Here is a 20,280-nt window from a genome sequence, read left to right on the forward strand (position 1 = left end):
CGCACTCAGCTGAGAGCTCTCGCATGCCGGCGGCCGGGCACGCACTCAGCTGAGAGCTCTCGCATGCCGGCGGCCGGGCGCGCACTCAGCTGAGAGCTCTCGCATGCCGGCGGCCGGGCGCGCACTCAGCTGAGAGCTCTCGCATGCCGGCGGCCGGGCGCGCACTCAGCTGAGAGCTCTCGCATGCCGGCGGCCGGGCGCGCACTCAGCTGAGAGCTCTCACATGCCGGCGGCCGGGCGCGCACTCAGCTGAGAGCTCTCACATGCCGGCGGCCGGGCGCTCAGCTGAACGTTTGGCCACCGAGAGACAAAATTAAAGTTTGATTAAAAAAAAAAACGCATGCGCAGTGAAATCCTACGGATTGCGCTGCTCAAAAAAAGTTACTTGCAGCGTTTCTTCCGCCCGACGCAGCGTCAAAATAACGACGCTGCGTTGTCTAGCGGATGCAACGCTGACACTTGCGTTACAGTGCGTTGTCCATACAAGTCTATGGAGAATAGCGCAGTGCGTTAATGAACTGCGCGATTCTCCATAGTGACGGACTGCGCTGAACGCAAGTGTGAAAGTAGCCTGAACTGTACTACATTAGTGACGGAGCCTGTTTGAGTCAAAACAACGCAAGTGTGAAACCAGCCTTACTTACAGCAGTGAAGCAAGGTCACAGGAGGCAGAGGTAGAGCAGGTGTCCCAGAAACTGTCGGCGGTGCAGGCTTTAAAGAAATTGCGCCCAAAGTCAGAGCATGTGCAGATTGAGCTCTCTGCTAAATAACAAACCGTGATCTCATCTGCGCACGTGCCACCTCCGGGCGCCATTTTCCTTAAGCCCACTGCTGGGAGATCAATGGGCCGCAGGCGCAGATGAGATCTTGAGCCGTCTGCGCACACGCCAACTCCGGGCGCCATTATTTGAAGTCTGCAGAACAGCATTGCCCCTGCTTCCTGGTACACCTCTCGACCACCTCCTGGTAAGCTACATTTGGATTATAAGACGCATCCATCATTTTTCTTCCAAATTTTTGGAATGAAAAGTGCATTTTATAATCCAAAAAATACAATATGTCATGCAAATTATTGCTGCAGCTTGGTTGGCTTTGCAGTTATCACTTCCCCGCTCCATTTTGGTTCCTGTATTTCACCATCAAGCATGTGATCTAAAGTAATTAAGTTTTTCTATGTAGGGTTCAGGTACTGTGGACAAGGCATCAGATATAATTAAAATATATATACGTATACTGGTACTCCCTGAAAATAAGACCTAGCCCATCTTTCAGAACAAAAATTACAAGACCCTGTTTCTCTAAAAATAACACTCAGTATCAACATTGATATCTCAGGTCTTCATTTTTTGACATTTTAAGGACACGTCCACCAATTTAGAATTTGCAGCCAAAAAATGCAGAAGTGGTGCCAGTGTTTATTATACTTTTCCTCTGTGGTTTTGGCTACAAATACTGAACATGGCCTAATTCTGCAATTCTACTTGCTAGAATGCAGATTGTGTTTCTTGCAAGGATTTTTTTTTTTTTTAAAGGGATTTTCATTTTCAACCCCTAAAACATTTACGTTAGAGGATCCTTTTATGCAAATACAGGGTCGCTTATGGAAAGGAAATGGTTAACACCACGCTGCTGTCCAGGAACAAAAAAAAAATTTGAAGATCAAAAGTGGTTTTTATTCTACGCGTTTCGCAGCTGGAAAGCTTCTTCAGGAGTAAAATCCCAGATATACAACTGTATATCATTCCTGAAGAAGTGGCTTTACGCCTGCGAAACGCATACAATATAAATCACTTGATGTTCAATGAACCTTTTGATTTTATTTTTTTTTTGTTCCTGGACGGTAGAGCGGTGTTAATATTTATTCATCTATATAGCGCTGTTAATTCCACAGTGCTTTACATACATTGGCACCACTGTCCCCATTGGGGCTCACAATCTAGAGTCCCTATCTGTATGTCTTTGGAGTGTGGGAGGAAACCGGAGTACCCAGGAGGAAACCCACGCAAACACGGGGAGAACATACAAATGCCTTGCAGATGTTGTCCTTGGGGGGGATTTGAGCCCAGGACCCCAGCACTGCAAGACTGTAGTGCTAACCACTGAGCCACCATTAACCTTTTCATTTCCATAAATTATCCTGTTCATCTGCTATAGGGACCGTTGCAGCTGTAATTTCTCCACCCACACGCATATAGTAGTTGTGACTCTCAGGTGAGCGAAACTCTGCCTAATTTCATTTTACCACCCGGGTAAGACCCTATCTACCCCCCCTTTGTCTTTCCAGTTCCCATCTTGCAAAAACAGGAATAGCACAATGTGTCATTTGTGTTATCGCAGCGAACCCCAATCATGATAGTAAGGGGTTCATCAGGAATGTAGCCAAAATGCTCAAAGAGATACCCGTACAGCAAAATCTTAAGGGTACTTTACACGCTGCAAAATCGCAAGCGATCGTACCCGCCCGTGTCGGTTGTGCGACACGGGCAAATTGCTGCCCGTGCCACACATCGCGTGGACCTGTCACACGCACTTACCTGCCCTGCGACGTTGCTCTGGCCGGAGAACCGCCTCCTTTCTAAGGGGGAGGTTCGTGCGGCGTCACACGGCAAGCATCCAATAGAAGCGGAGGGGCGGAGATGAGCAGGCCGTAACCTCCCGCCCACCTCCTTCCTTCCGCATTGGCGGTGGAGGCAGGTAAGGAGATGTCCGCTCCTGCGGTGTCACATGGAGCGATGTGTGGTGCGGCAGGAACGAGTTTTCACGTTTTTGTGTTACACGCTGCGATGTCGGTACCGGATGTGCGTCACTAACGACGTGACCCCCGACGATATATCGTTACCGATATCGCAGCATGTAAAGCACCCTTTAGTGTGGACCATTATGCACGGATTGGTTGCAGGTATACCTATGACGCTGTCAAATTCAGGTCAGGACCCCTGCAGCCGATCCGTGCACCATGGTCTCTACATGGGTCAGGCAGTGCGGCTATAAATGTATGCATTTTGACCCTATAGCAGCTTTATTTAAGAACGAGCGTCAGACATAGGATGTGATTTCAAAGAGAGAGAGAGGATATATTTACACAGCTGAACACATCCCCAGTAATGCACACATCAGAGACCGGCGGGGAGGTGGGGAAAAGATAGACCGGTTCAGGTAAGGGGGTCTGGGATTGGCAGGGTCCTCGACCTGACCTGCCGCTGCTCCCAGCGTGGGGAGATGAAGGGAAAGGGACATTACAGTCAATTAATAGTCAGTTGTAATTGTAAGTCAGGCATCGAGGGCGCCCCCCCGCAGTCTGTTAGGAGGATGGAGGATACAGGGAAGGCCATCACATTGAAGGTCTGGTGACTGATGAATGTAAACCCCAGATACAGAAGCTTGTAGAAGGTAAGTGGTGCCTCCCAGGCAGTGCAGGGCCCTAGGGGAGGGTTGGAGTCCTGGATATGGGAGAGGGGGGCCAGAGCCTGCCGTTTTCAATGATGTTATTGGTTGGGGGGCACTTAAGAGATAAGCAAGCAAATCTGATGCCCCCTCCCATTTCAGTGCCCCTCATCCCTCCTGGCCAAAGTCTTCTGTAAATTTCTTCACTTTCAGCAGGTCCTCTGAATTTACAGTGGGCCGAGTGGTAGCCTGAGACCTCAGCATATCCGACTGTAATGGGAAGAGAAAAAGGAGATATAGAATATACACAGTGTGTCCACCCATATCCTGTCCACCGCCATTAACTTGAGAACGGTGGCAGCTATAGGCATAGAAGTGGTGTCTAGGTATAGTAAAGTAGCCATGTGCTGCGCAGTGAAACCACCTATAGCGCCACCTGGTGGAAAACAACGGAGTTATTTTTATCTTGAGAAAAGAAGGGAATTTTGTTTACTTACCGTAAATTCCTTTTCTTCTAGCTCCAATTGGGAGACCCAGACAATTGGGTGTATAGCTTCTGCCTCCGGAGGCCACACAAAGTATTACACTTAAGTGTAAAGCCCCTCCCCTTCTGCCTATACACCCCCCGTGCATCACGGGCTCCTCAGTTTTGGTGCAAAAGCAAGAAGGAGGAAAAGTTATAAATTGGTTTAAAGTAAATTCAATCCGAAGAAATTTCGGAGAACTGAAACCATTCAACATGAACAACATGTGTACACAAAGAACAACAGCCCGAAGGGAACAGGGGCGGGTGCTGGGTCTCCCAATTGGAGCTAGAAGAAAAGGAATTTACGGTAAGTAAACAAAATTCCCTTCTTCTTTGTCGCTCCATTGGGAGACCCAGACAATTGGGACGTCCAAAAGCAGTCCCTGGGTGGGTAAATAATACCTCATAATAGAGCCGTAAACGACTCCGTCCTACAGGTGGGCGACCGCCGCCTGAAGGACTCGCCTACCTAGGCTGGCATCTGCCGAAGCATAGGTATGCACCTGATAGTGTTTCGTGAAAGTGTGCAGGCTCGACCAGGTAGCCGCCTGACACCTGCTGAGCCGTAGCCTGGTGCCGCAAAGCCCAGGACGCACCCACGGCTCTGGTAGAATGGGCCTTCAGCCCTGAGGGAACCGGAAGCCCAGAAGAACGATAAGCTTCGAGAATTGGTTCCTTGATCCACCAAGCCAGGGTTGATTTGGAAGCTTGTGACCCTTTACGCTGGCCAGCGACAAGGACAAAGAGTGCATCCGAGCGGCGCAGGGGCGCCGTACGAGAAATGTAGAATCTGAGTGCTCTCACCAGATCTAACAAGTGCAAATCCTTTTCACATTGGTGAACTGGATGAGGACAAAAAGAGGGTAAGGAGATATCCTGATTGAGATGAAAGGGAGATACCACCTTAGGGAGAAATTCCGGAACCGGACGCAGAACCACCTTGTCCTGGTGAAACACCAGGAAAGGGGCTTTGCACGACAACGCTGCTAGCTCAGACACTCTCCGAAGTGAAGTGACTGCTACTAGGAAGACCACCTTCTGCGAAAGGCGTGAGAGAGAAATATCCCTCATTGGCTCGAAAGGTGGTTTCTGAAGAGCCATCAGCACCCTGTTCAGATCCCAGGGTTCTAACGGACGCTTGTAAGGAGGGTCGATGTGACAAACCCCCTGCAGGAACGTGCGTACCTGTGGAAGTCTGGCTAGGCGATTCTGAAAAAACACAGAGAGCGCTGAGACTTGTCCCTTAAGGGAGCCCAGCGACAAACCCTTTTCCAATCCGGATTGAAGGAAGGACAGAAAAGTGGGCAAGGCAAATGGCCAGGGAGAAAAACCCTGAGCAGAGCACCACGACAGGAATATCTTCCACGTCCTGTGGTAGATCTTGGCGGACGTTGGTTTCCTAGCCTGTCTCATAGTGGCAATGACCTCTTGAGATAACCCTGAAGACGCTAGGATCCAGGACTCAATGGCCACACAGTCAGGTTGAGGGCCGCAGAATTTAGATGGAAAAACGGCCCTTGAGACAGCAAGTCTGGTCGGTCTGGTAGTGCCCACGGTTGGCCGACCGTGAGATGCAACAGATCCGGGTACCACGACCTCCTCGGCCAGTCTGGAGCGACGAGGATGGCGCGGCGGCAGTCGGACCTGATCTTGCGTAACACTCTGGGCAACAGTGCCAGAGGAGGAAACACATAGGGGAGTAGAAACTGCGACCAATCCTGAACTAAAGCGTCTGCCGCCAGAGCTCTGTGATCTTGAGACCGTGCCATGAATGTCGGGACCTTGTTGTTGTGCCGGGACGCCATTAGGTCGACGTCCGGCATGCCCCAGCGGCAACAGATCTCCTGAAACACGTCCGGGTGAAGGGACCATTCCCCTGCGTCCATGCCCTGGCGACTGAGAAAGTCTGCTTCCCAGTTTTCTACGCCCGGGATGTGAACTGCGGATATAGTGGAGGCTGTGGCTTCCACCCACAGCAGAATCCGCCGGACTTCCTGGAAGGCTTGCCGACTGCGTGTTCCGCCTTGGTGGTTGATGTACGCAACCGCCGTGGAGTTGTCCGACTGAATTCGGATCTGTTTGCCTTCCAGCCATGGCTGGAACGCCTTCAGGGCAAGATACACTGCCCTTATCTCCAGAACATTGATCTGAAGGGAGGACTCTGTCTGAGTCCAAGTACCCTGAGCCCTGTGGTGGAGAAAGACCGCTCCCCACCCTGACAGGCTCGCGTCCGTCGTGACCACCGCCCAGGATGGGGGCAGGAAGGATTTCCCCTTCGACAGAGAAGTGGGGAGAAGCCACCACTGAAGGGAAGCCTTGGCTGCCCGCAAAAGGGAGACGTTCCTGTCGAGGGACGTCGACTTCCTGTCCCATTTGCGGAGAATGTCCCATTGAAGTGGACGCAGATGAAACTGCACAAAAGGAACTGCCTCCATTGCTGCTACCATCTTCCCTAGGAAGTGCATGAGGCGCCTCAGGGGGTGTGACTGGCCTTGAAGGAGAGATTGCACCCCTGTCTGTAGTGAACGCTGTTTGTTCAGCGGAAGCTTCACTATCGCTGAGAGAGTATGAAACTCCATGCCAAGATATGTCAGTTATTGGGGCCGGTGTCAGATTTGACTTTGGAAAATTGATGATCCACCCGAAACTCTGGAGAGTTTCCAGAGCAATGTTCAGGCTGTGTTGGCATGCCCCTTGAGAGGGTGCCTTGACAAGCAGATCGTCTAAGTAAGGGATCACCGAGTGTCCCTGAGAGTGTAGGATTGCCACCACTGTTGCCATAACCTTGGTGAAAACCCGTGGGGCTGTCGCCAGGCCAAAAGGCAATGCCACGAACTGAAGGTGTTCGTCCCCTATGGCGAAACGCAGGAAGCGCTGATGCTCTGGTGCAATCGGCACGTGGAGATAAGCATCTTTGATGTCGATTGATGCCAGGAAATCTCCTTGGGACATTGAGGCGATGACGGAGCGGAGCGATTCCATCCGGAACCGCCTGGTTTTTACATGCTTGTTGAGCAGTTTTAGGTCCAGAACAGGACGGAAGGATCCGTCCTTTTTCGGCACCACGAACAAGTTGGAGTAAAAACCGTGACCCCGTTGCTGAAGAGGAACAGGGATCACCACTCCTTCCGCCTTCAGAGTGCACACCGCCTGAAGAAGAGCATCGGCTCGCTCGGGGGGCGGAGATGTTCTGAAGAATCGAGTCAGAGGACGAGAGCTGAACTCTATCCTGTAACCGTGAGACAGAATGTCTCTCACCCAACGGTCTTGTACCTGTGGCAGCCAGGCGTCGCAAAAGCGGGAGAGCCTGCCACCGACCGAGGATGCGGTGTGAAGAGGCCGAAAGTCATGAGGAGGCCGCTTTGGGAGCGGTTCCTCCGGCGGTCTTTTTAGGGCGTGACTTAGACCGCCATGAATCGGAGTTCCTCTGATCTTTCTGAGGCCTTTTGGACGAGGAGAATTGAGACCTGCCCGCGGTCCGAAAGGACCGAAACCTCGATTGTACCTTCCGTGGTTGAGGTCTGTTTGGTTTGGACTGGGGTAAGGATGAGTCCTTTCCCTTGGATTGTTTAATGATTTCATCCAATCGCTCACCAAACAGGCGGTCGCCAGACAATGGCAAACCGGTTAAGAACTTTTTGGAAGCAGAGTCTGCCTTCCATTCACGTAGCCACATGGCCCTGCGGACTACCACCGAATTGGCGGATGCTACCGCCGTACGGCTCGCAGAGTCCAGGATAGCATTAATGGCGTAGGACGCAAACGCCGACGCCTGAGAGGTTAAGGACACCACTTGCGGGGCAGATGTACTGTATTAATCTGCGCCTGACAAGCTGAGATAGCTTGGAGTGCCCATACGGCTGCGAATGCTGGAGCAAACGACGCGCCGATAGCTTCATAGATGGATTTCAACCAGAGCTCCATCTGTCTGTCAGTGGCATCTTTGAGTGAAGCCCCATCTTCCACTGCAACTATGGATCTAGCCGCCAGTCTGGAGATTGGAGGATCCACCTTAGGACACTGAGTCCAGCCCTTGACAACATCAGGGGGGAAGGGATAACGTGTATCCTTAAGGCGCTTGGAAAAACGCTTATCTGGACAGTCTCGGTTTTTCTGGACTGCCTCTCTGAAGTCAGAGTGATCCAGAAACGTACTCAATGTACGCTTGGGAAACCTGAAACGGAATTTCTCCTGCTGAGAAGCAGACTCCTCAATTGGAGGAGCTGGGGGAGAAAGATCCAACACCTGATTGATGGTCGCTATAAGGTCATTCACTATGGCGTCACCTTCAGGTGTATCTAGGTTGAGAGCGGCTTCAGTATCAGAATCCTGATCTGATACCTCCGCTTCATCCTCCAGAGAGTCCTCCTGCTGAGACCCTGAACAGTGTGATGAGGTGGAGGGAATTTCCCAGCGACCCCGCTTAGGCGGCCTGGGACTGCGGTCCGTGTCAGAGACCTCACCCTGGGACCTATGGGTCACCCCAGGGGCACTTTGCTGTTCCAATTGAGGGGGACCTGGGGTCAAAGATTGAACAGTGCCCGGGGCCTGAATCACCGGTCTGGACTGTAAGGCTTCTAGTATTTTAGCAGACCATTTATCCATACTCTCAGACAGTTTGTCAGCAAAAGCTGCAAACTCCGTCCCTGTCACCTGGACAGTGGTAGCAGGTGGTTCTACCTGGGCCACCAGTTGCAGAGGCTCCGGCTGAGTAAGTGCCACAGGGGCCGAGCATTGCACACAATGAGGGTCGGTGGAACCTGCCGGTAGTACAGCTGCACATGAGGTACAGGTTGCAAAGTAAGCCTGTGCTTTGGCACCCTTGCTTTTTGCAGACGACATGCTGTTGTCTCCTCTGAGAACAATCCAGGAGGGTATATAGCCAAAAATCAACAGAGCGACCGTACAGTGCAAATGTATAGCCTATAAGCATATATATATATATATATATATATATATATATATATATATATATATATTATATATATACACTTCGGCACTCAGTGGGGCCAGCACCACAGGTGCTGCTTATCGACCGCTCAGAGCGGTTGTGTGGTCACCAGATTCCCTGCCTGGGTCTCCCTGTGTTGTCTCTCCTCTCCAGCGTCTGAATCGCTGACAGGAATGGCTGCCGGCGTTCTGTGGGGAGGAGGGGGCCGTGGGCGTGCCCAAGAAAGTGCGGGAATCTAGTGCCCCAGTGTACTGAGTGAGGGGGGAGGAGGATACAAAGTATGCTCCAGCCCTCAGCGCTGACGATCTGTGCAGCATCCCGCCCTTCCCCTGACTGGCAGGCCTGTGGGCGGGAATATGCGATACTAGGCCGCAGAAGCCGGGGACTAAAGTTATAAGCGCGGCCGCGCGGTAGTCCCCGGCGCACTAACACACCCAGCAGTGCTGCAATGTGTATGGCACAAGCGCTCCATGCGCGGTCCCCACGGGGACACAGAGTACCTCACAGTAGCAGGGCCTTGTCCCTGACGATACTCGGCTCCTTGTCCAGCAGAGTCCCCAGGGGCTGCGGAGGGAGCGCGGTCCCAGTGCCTGGAGACCGATCGGATCCCACTTCACCCAGAGCCCATAAGGGATGGGGAAGGAAAACAGCATGTGGCTCCTGCCTGCGTACCCGCAATGGGTACCTCAACCTTAACAACACCGCCGACAAAGTGGGGTGAGAAGGGAGCATGCCGGGAGCCCTGTTATGGGCCCTCTTTTCTTCCATCCGACATAGTCAGCAGCTGCTGCTGACTAAGTTGTGGAGCTATGCGTGGATGTGTGCCTCCTTCGCACAAAGCATAAAAACTGAGGAGCCCGTGATGCACGGGGGGTGTATAGGCAGAAGGGGAGGGGCTTTACACTTTTAAGTGTAATACTTTGTGTGGCCTCCGGAGGCATAAGCTATACACCCAATTGTCTGGGTCTCCCAATGGAGCGACAAAGAAAAGTGAAATACAAAGTTGTAGGGCATCATCAATCCAATACGAGTCAACACCTTGCATACAGAAATGCCATTATATGAAACCCATGCCGCTGCCGCCACCCCCCCTCCCCCCCAAAAAAAAAACATTGAATGCTGGTAATGCATATGGCACTCATTTAACCCCTTCAGCCCCAAGCCTATTTTGACCCTAAAGACCAGGCCATTTTTTGCAATTCTGACCAGTGTCACTTTATGAGGTTATATAGCTCTGGGACGCTTCAGCGGATCCCGGTGATTCTGAGATTGTTTTTTCGTGACATATTGGGCTTCATGTTAGTGGTAAATTTAGGCCGATATATTTTGCGTTTCTTTGTGAAAAAAACAGAAATTTCGCGAAAATTTTGTAATTTTCAAACTTTGAATTTTTATGCTCTAAAACCAACGAGACATATCACACAAAATAATTAATAAATAACATTTCCCACATGTCTACTTTACATCAGAACAATTTTGGGGGAAAAAAAAAAATTTAAGGAAGTTATAGCAATTTCTCATTTTTACAACAAAATTTACAAAGCCACTTTTTTTAGGGACCACATCACATTTGAAGCGATTTTGAAAGGTCTACATGACACAAAACACCCAAAAGTGACACCATTCCAAAAACAGCACCCCTCAGGCTACTCAAAACCACATTCAAGAAGGTTATTAACCCTTCAGGTGCTTCACAGTAACTAAAGCAATGTGGAAGGAAAAAATGAACATTTTACTTTTTGCAACAAAAATGTTAATTTAGCCTCAAATATTGCATATTCACAAGGGTAGCAGGATTAAATGAACCCCAAAAATTTGTTGGGCAATTTCTACTGAACACGTAGATACCTCATATGTGGCGAAAAACCACTGTTTGGGCGCACGGCAGGACTCGGAAGGGAAGGAGCGCCATTTGACTTTTTTGAACAGAAAATTTGCTGGAATCGTTAGCCGCACCATGTTGCGTTTGGAGAGCCCCTGAGGTGCCGAAACAGTGGAGCTCCCCCACATGTGACCCCATTTTGGAAACTAGACCCCTCATGGAATTTATCTAGATGTTTATTGAACACTTTGAGCCTCTGGGGGCTTCACAAAAGTTAATAGAGTTGAGCCGTGAAAATAAAAAAAAATTTTTTTACCACAAAATTGTTACTTCAACCAGGTAGCTTTTTTTTCACAAGGGTATCAGGAAAAATTGCACCATAAAATGTATTGTGCAATTTCTCCTGAGTACGCAGATACCTCATATGTGGTGGAATTCAAATGTTTGGGCGCACAGCAGGGCTTGGAAGGCAAGGAGCGTCATTTGACGTTTCAAACGCAAAATTGTCTGGGATAATTAGCGTATTCCATGCTGTTTGGAGACCCCCTGAGGTGCCGAAACAGTGGAGCTCCCCCACATGTGACCCCATTTTGGAAACTAGACCCCCATGGCATAGAAAAAAAAACCGGCAGCCGATGGGGGGGCAGCGGCATATAAAGGGAGCATCTGTGATTGTGAGACGGCGGCTGGGATAGGGTGGGGGCGGATGGGAGAGGGCGGGGGCGGATGGGAGAGGGCGCAGTGGATGCAGGAGCGGCAGAGGATGGGGGGAGGGGGGGATGGGTGGGAAGGGGATAGTTACCCTACAGGATGGATCTAGGCAGCTGGATCACAGGAGATGAAGGAGGCAGCAGATCGGGGAGGGTGAGAGGTGGGGGAGGGAGCGCAGCGCAGCTCACGGAGGAGACAGGTGAGCAGAGCACAGATCACGGGGGTGAGAGGTGAGGGAGAGCGGACAGCAGATCACGGGGGTGACAGGTGAGGGAGCACAGATCACGGGGTGACAGGGGAGGGAGCACAGATCACGGGGTGACAGGGGAGGGAGCACAGATCACGGGGTGACAGGGGAGGGAGCACAGATCACGGGGTGACAGGGGAGGGAGCACAGATCACGGGGTGACAGGGGAGGGAGCACAGATCACGGGGTGACAGGGGAGGGAGCACAGATCACGGGGTGACAGGGGAGGGAGCACAGATCACGGGGTGACAGGGGAGGGAGCACAGATCACGGGGTGACAGGGGAGGGAGCACAGATCACGGGGTGACAGGGGAGGGAGCGCACACATGACGGGGGTGACGGGAGGGAGCACAGATCACGGGGTGACAGGGGAGGGAGCGCACACATGACGGGGGTGACGGGAGGAAGCACACATCACACGGGGTGACAGGGGAGGGAGCGGACATCACGCCGGTGACAGGGGAGGGAGCGGACACATGACGGGGGTGACGGGAGGAAGCACACATCACACGGGGTGACAGGTGAGGGAGCGCACATCACGGCGGTGACAGGGGAGGGAGCGCACATCACGGCGGTGACAGGGGAGGGAGCGCACATCACGGCGGTGACAGGGGAGGGAGCGCACATCACGGCGGTGACAGGGGAGGGAGCGCACATCACGGCGGTGACAGGGGAGGGAGCGCACATCACGGCGGTGACAGGGGAGGGAGCGCACATCACGGCGGTGACAGGGGAGGGAGCGCACATCACGGCGGTGACAGGGGAGGGAGCGCACATCACGGCGGTGACAGGGGAGGGAGCGCACATCACGGCGGTGACAGGGGAGGGAGCGCACATCACGGCGGTGACAGGGGAGGGAGCGCACATCACGGCGGTGACAGGGGAGGGAGCGCACATCACGGCGGTGACAGGGGAGGGAGCGCACATCACGGCGGTGACAGGGGAGGGAGCGCACATCACGGCGGTGACAGGGGAGGGAGCGCACATCACGGCGGTGAGGGGACGAGCAGCCGATCACGAGGGAAAGGGGCCGGTCAGCAGATCGGGGGGACCGGTGGCACTGTGGCAGATGGAGGGCGGCGGATCGGGAGGTGTGGGGGTGAGGGTGCGGGTGGCAGATCGCGGCGGAGGGCAGCGGCGGATCGGGAGGTGTGGGGGTGAGTGTGCAGGCAGCAGATACGAGGGGTGGGGGTGGCAGATCGCGGCGGTGGGCAGCGGCGGATCGGGAGGTGTGGGGGTGAGGGTGCGGGCAGCAGATACGAGGGGTGGGGGTGCGGGTGGCAGATCGCGGCGGATCGGGAGGTGTGGGGGTGAGTGTGCGGGCAGCAGATACGAGGGGTGGGGGCGCGGGTGGCAGATCGGGAGGTGTGGGGGTGCGGGTGGCAGATCGCGGCGGAGGGCAGTGGATCGGGAGGTGTGGGGGTGAGGGCAGCAGATACGAAGGGTGGGGGTGCGGGTGGCAGATCGCGGCAGAGGGCAGCGACGGATCGGGAGGCCGGTTTCATACAGTGCATTGGCAGCGCGGCAACTTCCGGGTCCCATGCTCCGGTCTCATAACAGCATGGGACCGGAGCTTGTCGCCCTGCTATTGCACTGTGTACACTCACTGTGCTGGCGTGCTGCAGGGACGATGACGGGGGCGGTCACCGGCAACAGGTCCACTGTGATTGGAGAAATCGGTCACAAGGCCGATCTCTCCAATCAGAGCTACTGGAGCTGGGGGAGGGTGATCCAGTGAGGTCACCCAGCTCCAGCCAATGGCCAGTGCTATAGCTGCACTGGCCAGGGCTGGATTTCAATGTTTCAGTCACTTTAAGTGGCTGGAACATTACAGTGGCTGTGATTGGTTGAGCGGCGTTTGTCAGCTAATCACAGCCTCCGTAGGTCCGGGGAGGAGGCACCACCCCTCCTGAGGTCAGGTACAGGTCCCCTCCTCCCCGAATCTGCGGTTTATGTTAACCGATCGCAGTCACCGGAGGCTCCGGTGCCGCGATTACGCCATGACGGAAAGATCCGTCCTTGGTCGTTAAGGCCCAGGGCACCATGACGGATCTTTCCGTCCATGGTCGTGAAGGGATTAACTTTGATGCTCAGAGTGGCCCCCGTCAGCTGCAATGCACATCTGGACTCTGCACAGCATACTGTATCTTGCTGCACGTTGTGCAATATGGTGGGTGACACGTTTGCACAAGCATCTGTGATACGTCGTCCTAGGTCCTGCAATGTTGGTGCAGGGGGCGCATACACCTGCTGTTTGATGTGACCTCACAGAAAGAAGTCCAATGGGGTCAGGTCAGGTGAGCGGAGGCCACTCCACACAGCCACCATACCCAATGACTTGTAGGAAGGTCTCTATGAGGTATCGCTTCACGTCCGCAGCCTTGTGAGCTTCTGTATGCAAGGTGTCGATTCGTATTGAATTGATGATGCCCTACAACTTTGTAATTCACTTTTTCTTCAGCGCTCTATTGGGAGACCCAGACGATTGGGGTATAGCTACTGCCCTCCGGAGGCCACACAAAGCACTACACTAAAAAGTGCAAGGCCCCTCCCCTTCTGGCTATACCCCCCCGTGGTATCACGGGTTCTCCAGTTTTCAAGCTTTGTGCGAAGGAGGTCAGACATCCACGCATAGCTCCACAGATTTTAGTCAGCAGTAGCTGCTGACTATTTCGGATGGAAGAAAAGAGGGCCCATATAGGGCCCCCAGCATGCTCCCTTCTCACCCGTGGATGGTGTTGTAAGGTTGAGGTACCTATTGCTGGTACAGGGGCTGGAGCCCCACATGCTGTTTTCCTTCCACATCCCCTTGTAGGGCTCTGTGGAAGTGGGATCCTGCCGGCCTCTAAGCTCTGACGCCGGGCTCCATCCACAGACCCAGTTGAACCTGATGGATATGGAGCAGGAGTACAATCAGGGACATGGCCCTGCATCATACAGGTACTCTGTGTCCCCGGCAGGCACAGACACACTCCGGGCTGGCTGGGTGTTGTAGTGCGCCGGGGACCGTAACGATTGAGTTGGTGTTCCTGCAGTTTACTGGGGGACTTTTGTGTTGTGGGAACGCAGCGCCGACCCCCACTGGACCGGCGGCGCTGCTGTGACTTGTAGTGCGCCGGGGACACGCCGACCGCGCTTTTACGGCGGCGGCGTTTATAAATCCAGTCCCCGGCTTTTGCGGCCTAGCTCCGCTTCGTTCCCGCCCCCACCCTGTCAATCAGGGTAGGGGAGAGACGCTGTTTCGCAGCAGCGACGAGGGCTGGAGCCTGATTTACATGCTCCAGCCCTCTCACTAGGCACAGAGGGAAGCAGGCTTCCCGCTCTTAGCCAGGAACGCCCAGGGCCCGCCCCCCCTCCTCTCCCAGGACGCCGGCAGCCATTACATGCAGTCTGGCTGGAGGAAGGACGCAAGGCTCTGGGAGACCTGGACTAGGGGGCTTTTGGCGACCACACACCCGCTCTTAAGCGGGCGGTAAGCGGCATTTCAGCTGGCCCCTCTAGTGCCTCAGTGTGTATTGGTGTACTGTGTCACCAGATATATATATTTATTTATTTCTTGCACTGTGAGGTCGCTTCCTGGCTGGATACCCCAGATCGCTCTGAGGAGGCAGCAACATGTCATCCACAAAACGCAAGGCTGCCAAGGCTAGGGCTGTGTACACTGCGTGTGCTGCATGTGGGGCTGCTCTACCAGCAGGTTCCAAAGACCCCCATTGTGTGCAATGCTCAGATCCGGTGCTGCTTCGCCAGCCGGAGTCCGGAGGGGTAGTGACCCAGGCTGAGACGCTTGTAAGTCCTGCCCCGGTGTCAGGGACAGACTTTGCAGTTTTTGCTGATGGAATGTCTGTGACTATGGCAAAAATCCTTGAAACTTTGCAATCCATGACTGGGGCTCAGTCTATGGACACGGCGAGGTCTCTGTCCTCTAATCCCCCTCAGTTGGAATTAATCCAGACTGCAAGGGGGTCCCCGGCTTCCCAGGCTGAGTATTATGACTCAGATGATAGCCCCAGCCACCCTAAGCGAGCTCGCTGGGAAAGACCCTCAACGTCATCACACTGCTCAGGGTCTCAGCGCAATCAGTCGCCCTGTGATGCGTCTGAAGAGAGTGATCAGGAGTCTTATCCTGGAACCCCTCTCAATCTGGATACCCCGGATGGGGACGCCATGGTAAACGAGCTTATCTCAGCCATCAATAGACTGTTGGATATTTCTCCCCCAGCTCCTTCTGCAGAGGAGGCAGCTGCAGAGCAGGAGAAGTTTCGTTTCCTCTATCCCAAGCGTAAATTGAGTGCTTTCTTGGATCACTCTGACTTCAGAGAGTCAATCCAGAAACACGACGCTCATCCAGAAAGGCGTTTCTCTAAACGTTCTAAGGATACACGTTTTCCTTTCCCCCCTGATGTGGTCAAGCGCTGGACCCAGTGTCCAAAAGTAGACCCCCCGATTTCCAAACTTGCAGCTAGATCCATAGTTGCAGTGGAGGATGGCGCTTCACTTAAGGATGCCAATGACAGACAGATGGACCTTTGGTTAAAATCTGTCTATGAAGCTATCGGCGCGTCGTTTGCTCCAGCATTCGCAGCCGTATGGGCGCTACAAGCTATTTCAGCTGGTTTAGCAAAAGTGGATGCTATCATACATCCAGCGGTGCCGCAAGTGGCGTCCCTTACCTCGCAGATGTCTGCGTTTGCGTCTTACGCTATCAATGCGGTCCTAGAATCTACCAGCCGCACCTCAATGGCGTCCGCCAATTCGGTAGTTTTGCGCAGAGCCTTGTGGTTAAAGGACTGGAAAGCAGATGCTGGTTCCAAAAAATGTTTAACCAGCTTGCCTTTATCTAGATAGACTGTTTGGCGAGCCATTGGCTGACATCATTAAACAGTCCAAGGGTAAAGACTCTTCCTTACCCCAGCCCAGATCAAGCAAACCTCAGCAGAAAAAATGGCAGCAGAGGTTTCAGTCCTTTCGAGGTTCGGGCAAGACACAATTCTCCTCGTCCAAAGGGACTCAGAGGACGCAAAGAGTCTCAGATTCCTGGCGGGCTCACGCACGCCCCAAGAAAGCAAATGGAGGAACCGCTTCCAAAGCGGCTACCTCATGATTTCCAGCCCCCCCCCTCCGCATCTCCGGTCGGGGGCAGGCTCTCCCGCTTTTCCGACATCTGGATGTCACAGGTCAAAGACCGGTGGGTGACAAACATTTTGTCTCGCGGGTACAGAATCGAGTTCAGTTCTCGTCCTCCAGCTCGGTTCTTCAGAACCTCCCCACATCCAGACCGAGCAGATGCCCTGCTGCAGGCGGTGGACTCCCTAAGAGCGGAAGGAGTAGTGGTTCCTGTACCGCCTCAGGAACAAGGGCGAGGGTTTTACTCCAATCTCTTTGTGGTTCCAAAAAAGGACGGCTCGTTCCGTCCTGTTCTGGATCTAAAGCTGCTCAACAAACATGTGCACGCCAGACGGTTCCGGATGGAAACCCTCCGCTCTGTCGTTGCCTCAATGTCTCAAGGAGACTTCCTTGCCTCAATAGACATCAAAGATGCTTATCTTCACGTGCCAATTGCTACAGAACATCAACGTTTTCTACGTTTTGTGATAGGAAACGACCATCTTCAGTTCGTAGCTCTGCCATTCGGTCTGGCGACAGCCCCCCGGGTCTTCACCAAGGTCATGGCGGCGGTGGTAGCAGTCTTGCACTCTCAGGGACACTCGGTGATCCCTTACCTAGACGATCTACTTGTCAAGGCACCCTCTCAAGAGGCATGTCAGCACAGCCTGAATGCTACGCTGGAGACCCTACAGACGTTCGGATGGATCATCAACTTTCCAAAGTCGAATCTGTCACCGTCACAGTCGCTAACGTATCTTGGCATGGAGTTTCATACTCGAGCAGCGAGAGTGAAGCTTCCGCTGAACAAGCAGCGGTCCCTACAGACAGGGGTGCAATCCCTCCTTCAAGGCCAGTCGCACCCCTTACGGCGCCTCATGCACTTCCTCGGGAAGATGGTGGCAGCCATGGAAGCAGTTCCCTTTGCGCAGTTTCATCTGCGCCCACTTCAATGGGACATTCTCCGCCAATGGGACGGGAAGTCAACGTCCCTGGACAGGAAAGTCTCTCTTTCCCAGACGGCCAAGGACTCTCTACAATGGTGGCTCCTTCCCACCTCATTGTCTCAGGGAAGATCCTTCCTGCCCCCATCCTGGGCAGTGGTCACGACAGATGCGAGTCTGTCAGGGTGGGGAGCAGTGTTTCTCCACCACAGGGCCCAGGGGACGTGGACTCCGCAGGAGTCCACCCTTCAGATCAATGTTCTGGAAATCAGGGCAGTGTATCTTGCCCTACTGGCCTTCCAACAGTGGCTGGAAGGAAAGCAGATCCGAATCCAGTCGGACAACTCCACAGCGGTGGCATACATCAACCACCAAGGAGGGACGCGCAGTCGGCAAGCATTCCAAGAAGTCCGGCGCATTCTAATGTGGGTGGAGGACACAGCATCCACCATATCCGCGGTTCACATCCCAGGCGTAGAAAATTGGGAAGCAGACTTCCTCAGTCGCCAGGGCATGGACGCAGGGGAGTGGTCCCTTCACCCGGACGTGTTTCAGGAAATCTGTCGCCGATGGGGAGTGCCGGACGTCGACCTAATGGCGTCCCGGCACAACAACAAGGTCCCGGCATTCATGGCGAGGTCGCGCGATCAAAGAGCTCTGGCGGCAGACGCATTAGTTCAAGATTGGTCGCAGTTCCGGCTCCCATACGTCTTCCCACCTCTGGCACTCTTGCCCAGAGTGTTACGCAAGATCAGATCCGATTGCAGCCGCGTCATACTCGTCGCCCCAGACTGGCCGAGGAGATCGTGGTATCCGGATCTGTGGCATCTCACGGTCGGTCGACCGTGGTCACTGCCAGACCGACCAGACTTACTGTCCCAAGGGCCGTTTTTCCATCAGAATTCTGCGGCCCTGAACCTGACTGTGTGGCCATTGAGTCCTGGATCCTAGCGTCCGCAGGATTATCTCAAGGAGTCGTAGCCACAATGAGACAAGCTAGGAAGTCAACGTCTGCTAAGATCTACCACAGAACGTGGAAGATTTTCTTATCCTGGTGCTCTGCACAGAGAGTATCCCCTTGGCCATTTGCATTGCCCACCTTTCTTTCCTTCCTGCAATCGGGGTTGGAAAAGGGCTTGTCGCTCAGCTCCCTTAAAGGGCAAGTCTCGGCACTATCGGTGTTTTTTCAGAAGCGTCTAGCACGTCTTCCTAAGGTGCGCACGTTCCTACAGGGGGTCTGTCATATTGTGCCCCCGTACAAGCGGCCGTTAGATCCATGGGATCTGAACAGAGTACTAGTTGCTCTGCAAAAGCCGCCCTTCGAGCCTCTGAAGGACGTTCCTTTTCTCGCCTGTCACAGAAAGTGGCGTTTCTTGTTGCGATCACATCGCTTCGGCGAGTGTCTGAGCTGGCAGCTCTGTCATCCAAGGCTCCCTTCCTGGTGTTCCACCAGGACAAGGTAGTGCTGCGCCCCATTCTGGAGTTTCTCCCTAAGGTCGTATCCTCGTTTCATCTTAATCAGGATATATCCTTGCCTTCCTTTTGTCCTCATCCGGTTCACCGGTATGAGAAAGACTTACGTTTGCTAGATCTGGTGAGAGCACTCAGAATCTATATTTCTCGCACGGCGCCTATCCGCCGTTCAGATGCACTTTTTGTCCTTGTCGCTGGCCAGCGCAAGGGGTCGCAGGCTTCTAAAGCCACCCTGGCTCGATGGATCAAAGAACCAATTCTGGAAGCCTACCGTTCTGCTGGGCTTCCGGTTCCTTCAGGGCTGAAAGCCCACTCAACCAGAGCTGTGGGTGCGTCCTGGGCTTTGCGACACCAGGCTTCGGCTCAACAGGTGTGCCAGGCAGCTACCTGGTCGAGTCTGCACACTTTCACCAAACATTATCAGGTGCATACCTATGCTTCGGCGGATGCCAGCTTAGGTAGAAGAGTCCTGCAGGCGGCAGTGACATCCCCGTAGGGGAGGGCTGTTTTGCAGCTCTAACATGAGGTATCTCTTTACCCACCCAGGGACAGCTTTTGGACGTCCCAATCGTCTGGGTCTCCCAATAGAGCGCTGAAGAAGAAGGGAATTTTGTTACTTACCGTAAATTCCTTTTCTTCTAGCTCTTATTGGGAGACCCAGCACCCGCCCTGTTGTCCTTCGGGATTTTTTTGTTGTTTGCGGGTACACATGTTGTTCATGTTGAACGGTTTTTCAGTTCTCCGACGTTATTCGGAGTTAATTTGTTTAAACCAGTTATTGGCTTCCTCCTTCTTGCTTTGGCACTAAAACTGGAGAACCCGTGATACCACGGGGGGGTATAGCCAGAAGGGGAGGGGCCTTGCACTTTTTAGTGTAGTGCTTTGTGTGGCCTCCGGAGGGAAGTAGCTATACCCCAATCGTCTGGGTCTCCCAATAAGAGCTAGAAGAAAAGGAATTTACGGTAAGTAACAAAATTCCCTTCTTTTCTCTATCTCGTTCCGTTTTCGAGATAAAAATGCTAACTCCGTTGTTTTCCACCAGGTGGCGCTATAGGTGGTTTCATTGCGTAGCGCATGGCTACTTTACTATACCTAGACACCACTTCTATGCCTATA

The 20,280-nt window shown here is 53.4% G+C and overlaps 2 protein-coding genes across 2 annotated transcripts in view; both read right to left on the reverse strand.

Moving 5' to 3' along the window:
- PSMD7 (proteasome 26S subunit, non-ATPase 7) overlaps positions 1 to 20,280 on the reverse strand; it is a 627,368-nt gene that overhangs the window by 167,892 nt on the left and 439,196 nt on the right. The window lies entirely within an intron of this gene.
- The window catches only part of VPS4A (vacuolar protein sorting 4 homolog A), a 61,852-nt gene continuing 44,620 nt past the window's right edge, over positions 3,049 to 20,280 (reverse strand). Inside the window, exon 11 of the mRNA XM_075326012.1 lies at positions 3,049 to 3,654. Within this exon, the coding sequence (XP_075182127.1) occupies positions 3,553 to 3,654 (102 nt within the window). The 3' untranslated portion in view covers positions 3,049 to 3,552. The remainder of the gene's footprint in view (positions 3,655 to 20,280) is intronic.

The sequence above is a fragment of the Anomaloglossus baeobatrachus genome, chromosome 10 (genome assembly GCF_048569485.1).
Source record: "Anomaloglossus baeobatrachus isolate aAnoBae1 chromosome 10, aAnoBae1.hap1, whole genome shotgun sequence".
Classification (NCBI taxonomy): Eukaryota; Metazoa; Chordata; class Amphibia; order Anura; family Aromobatidae; genus Anomaloglossus; species Anomaloglossus baeobatrachus.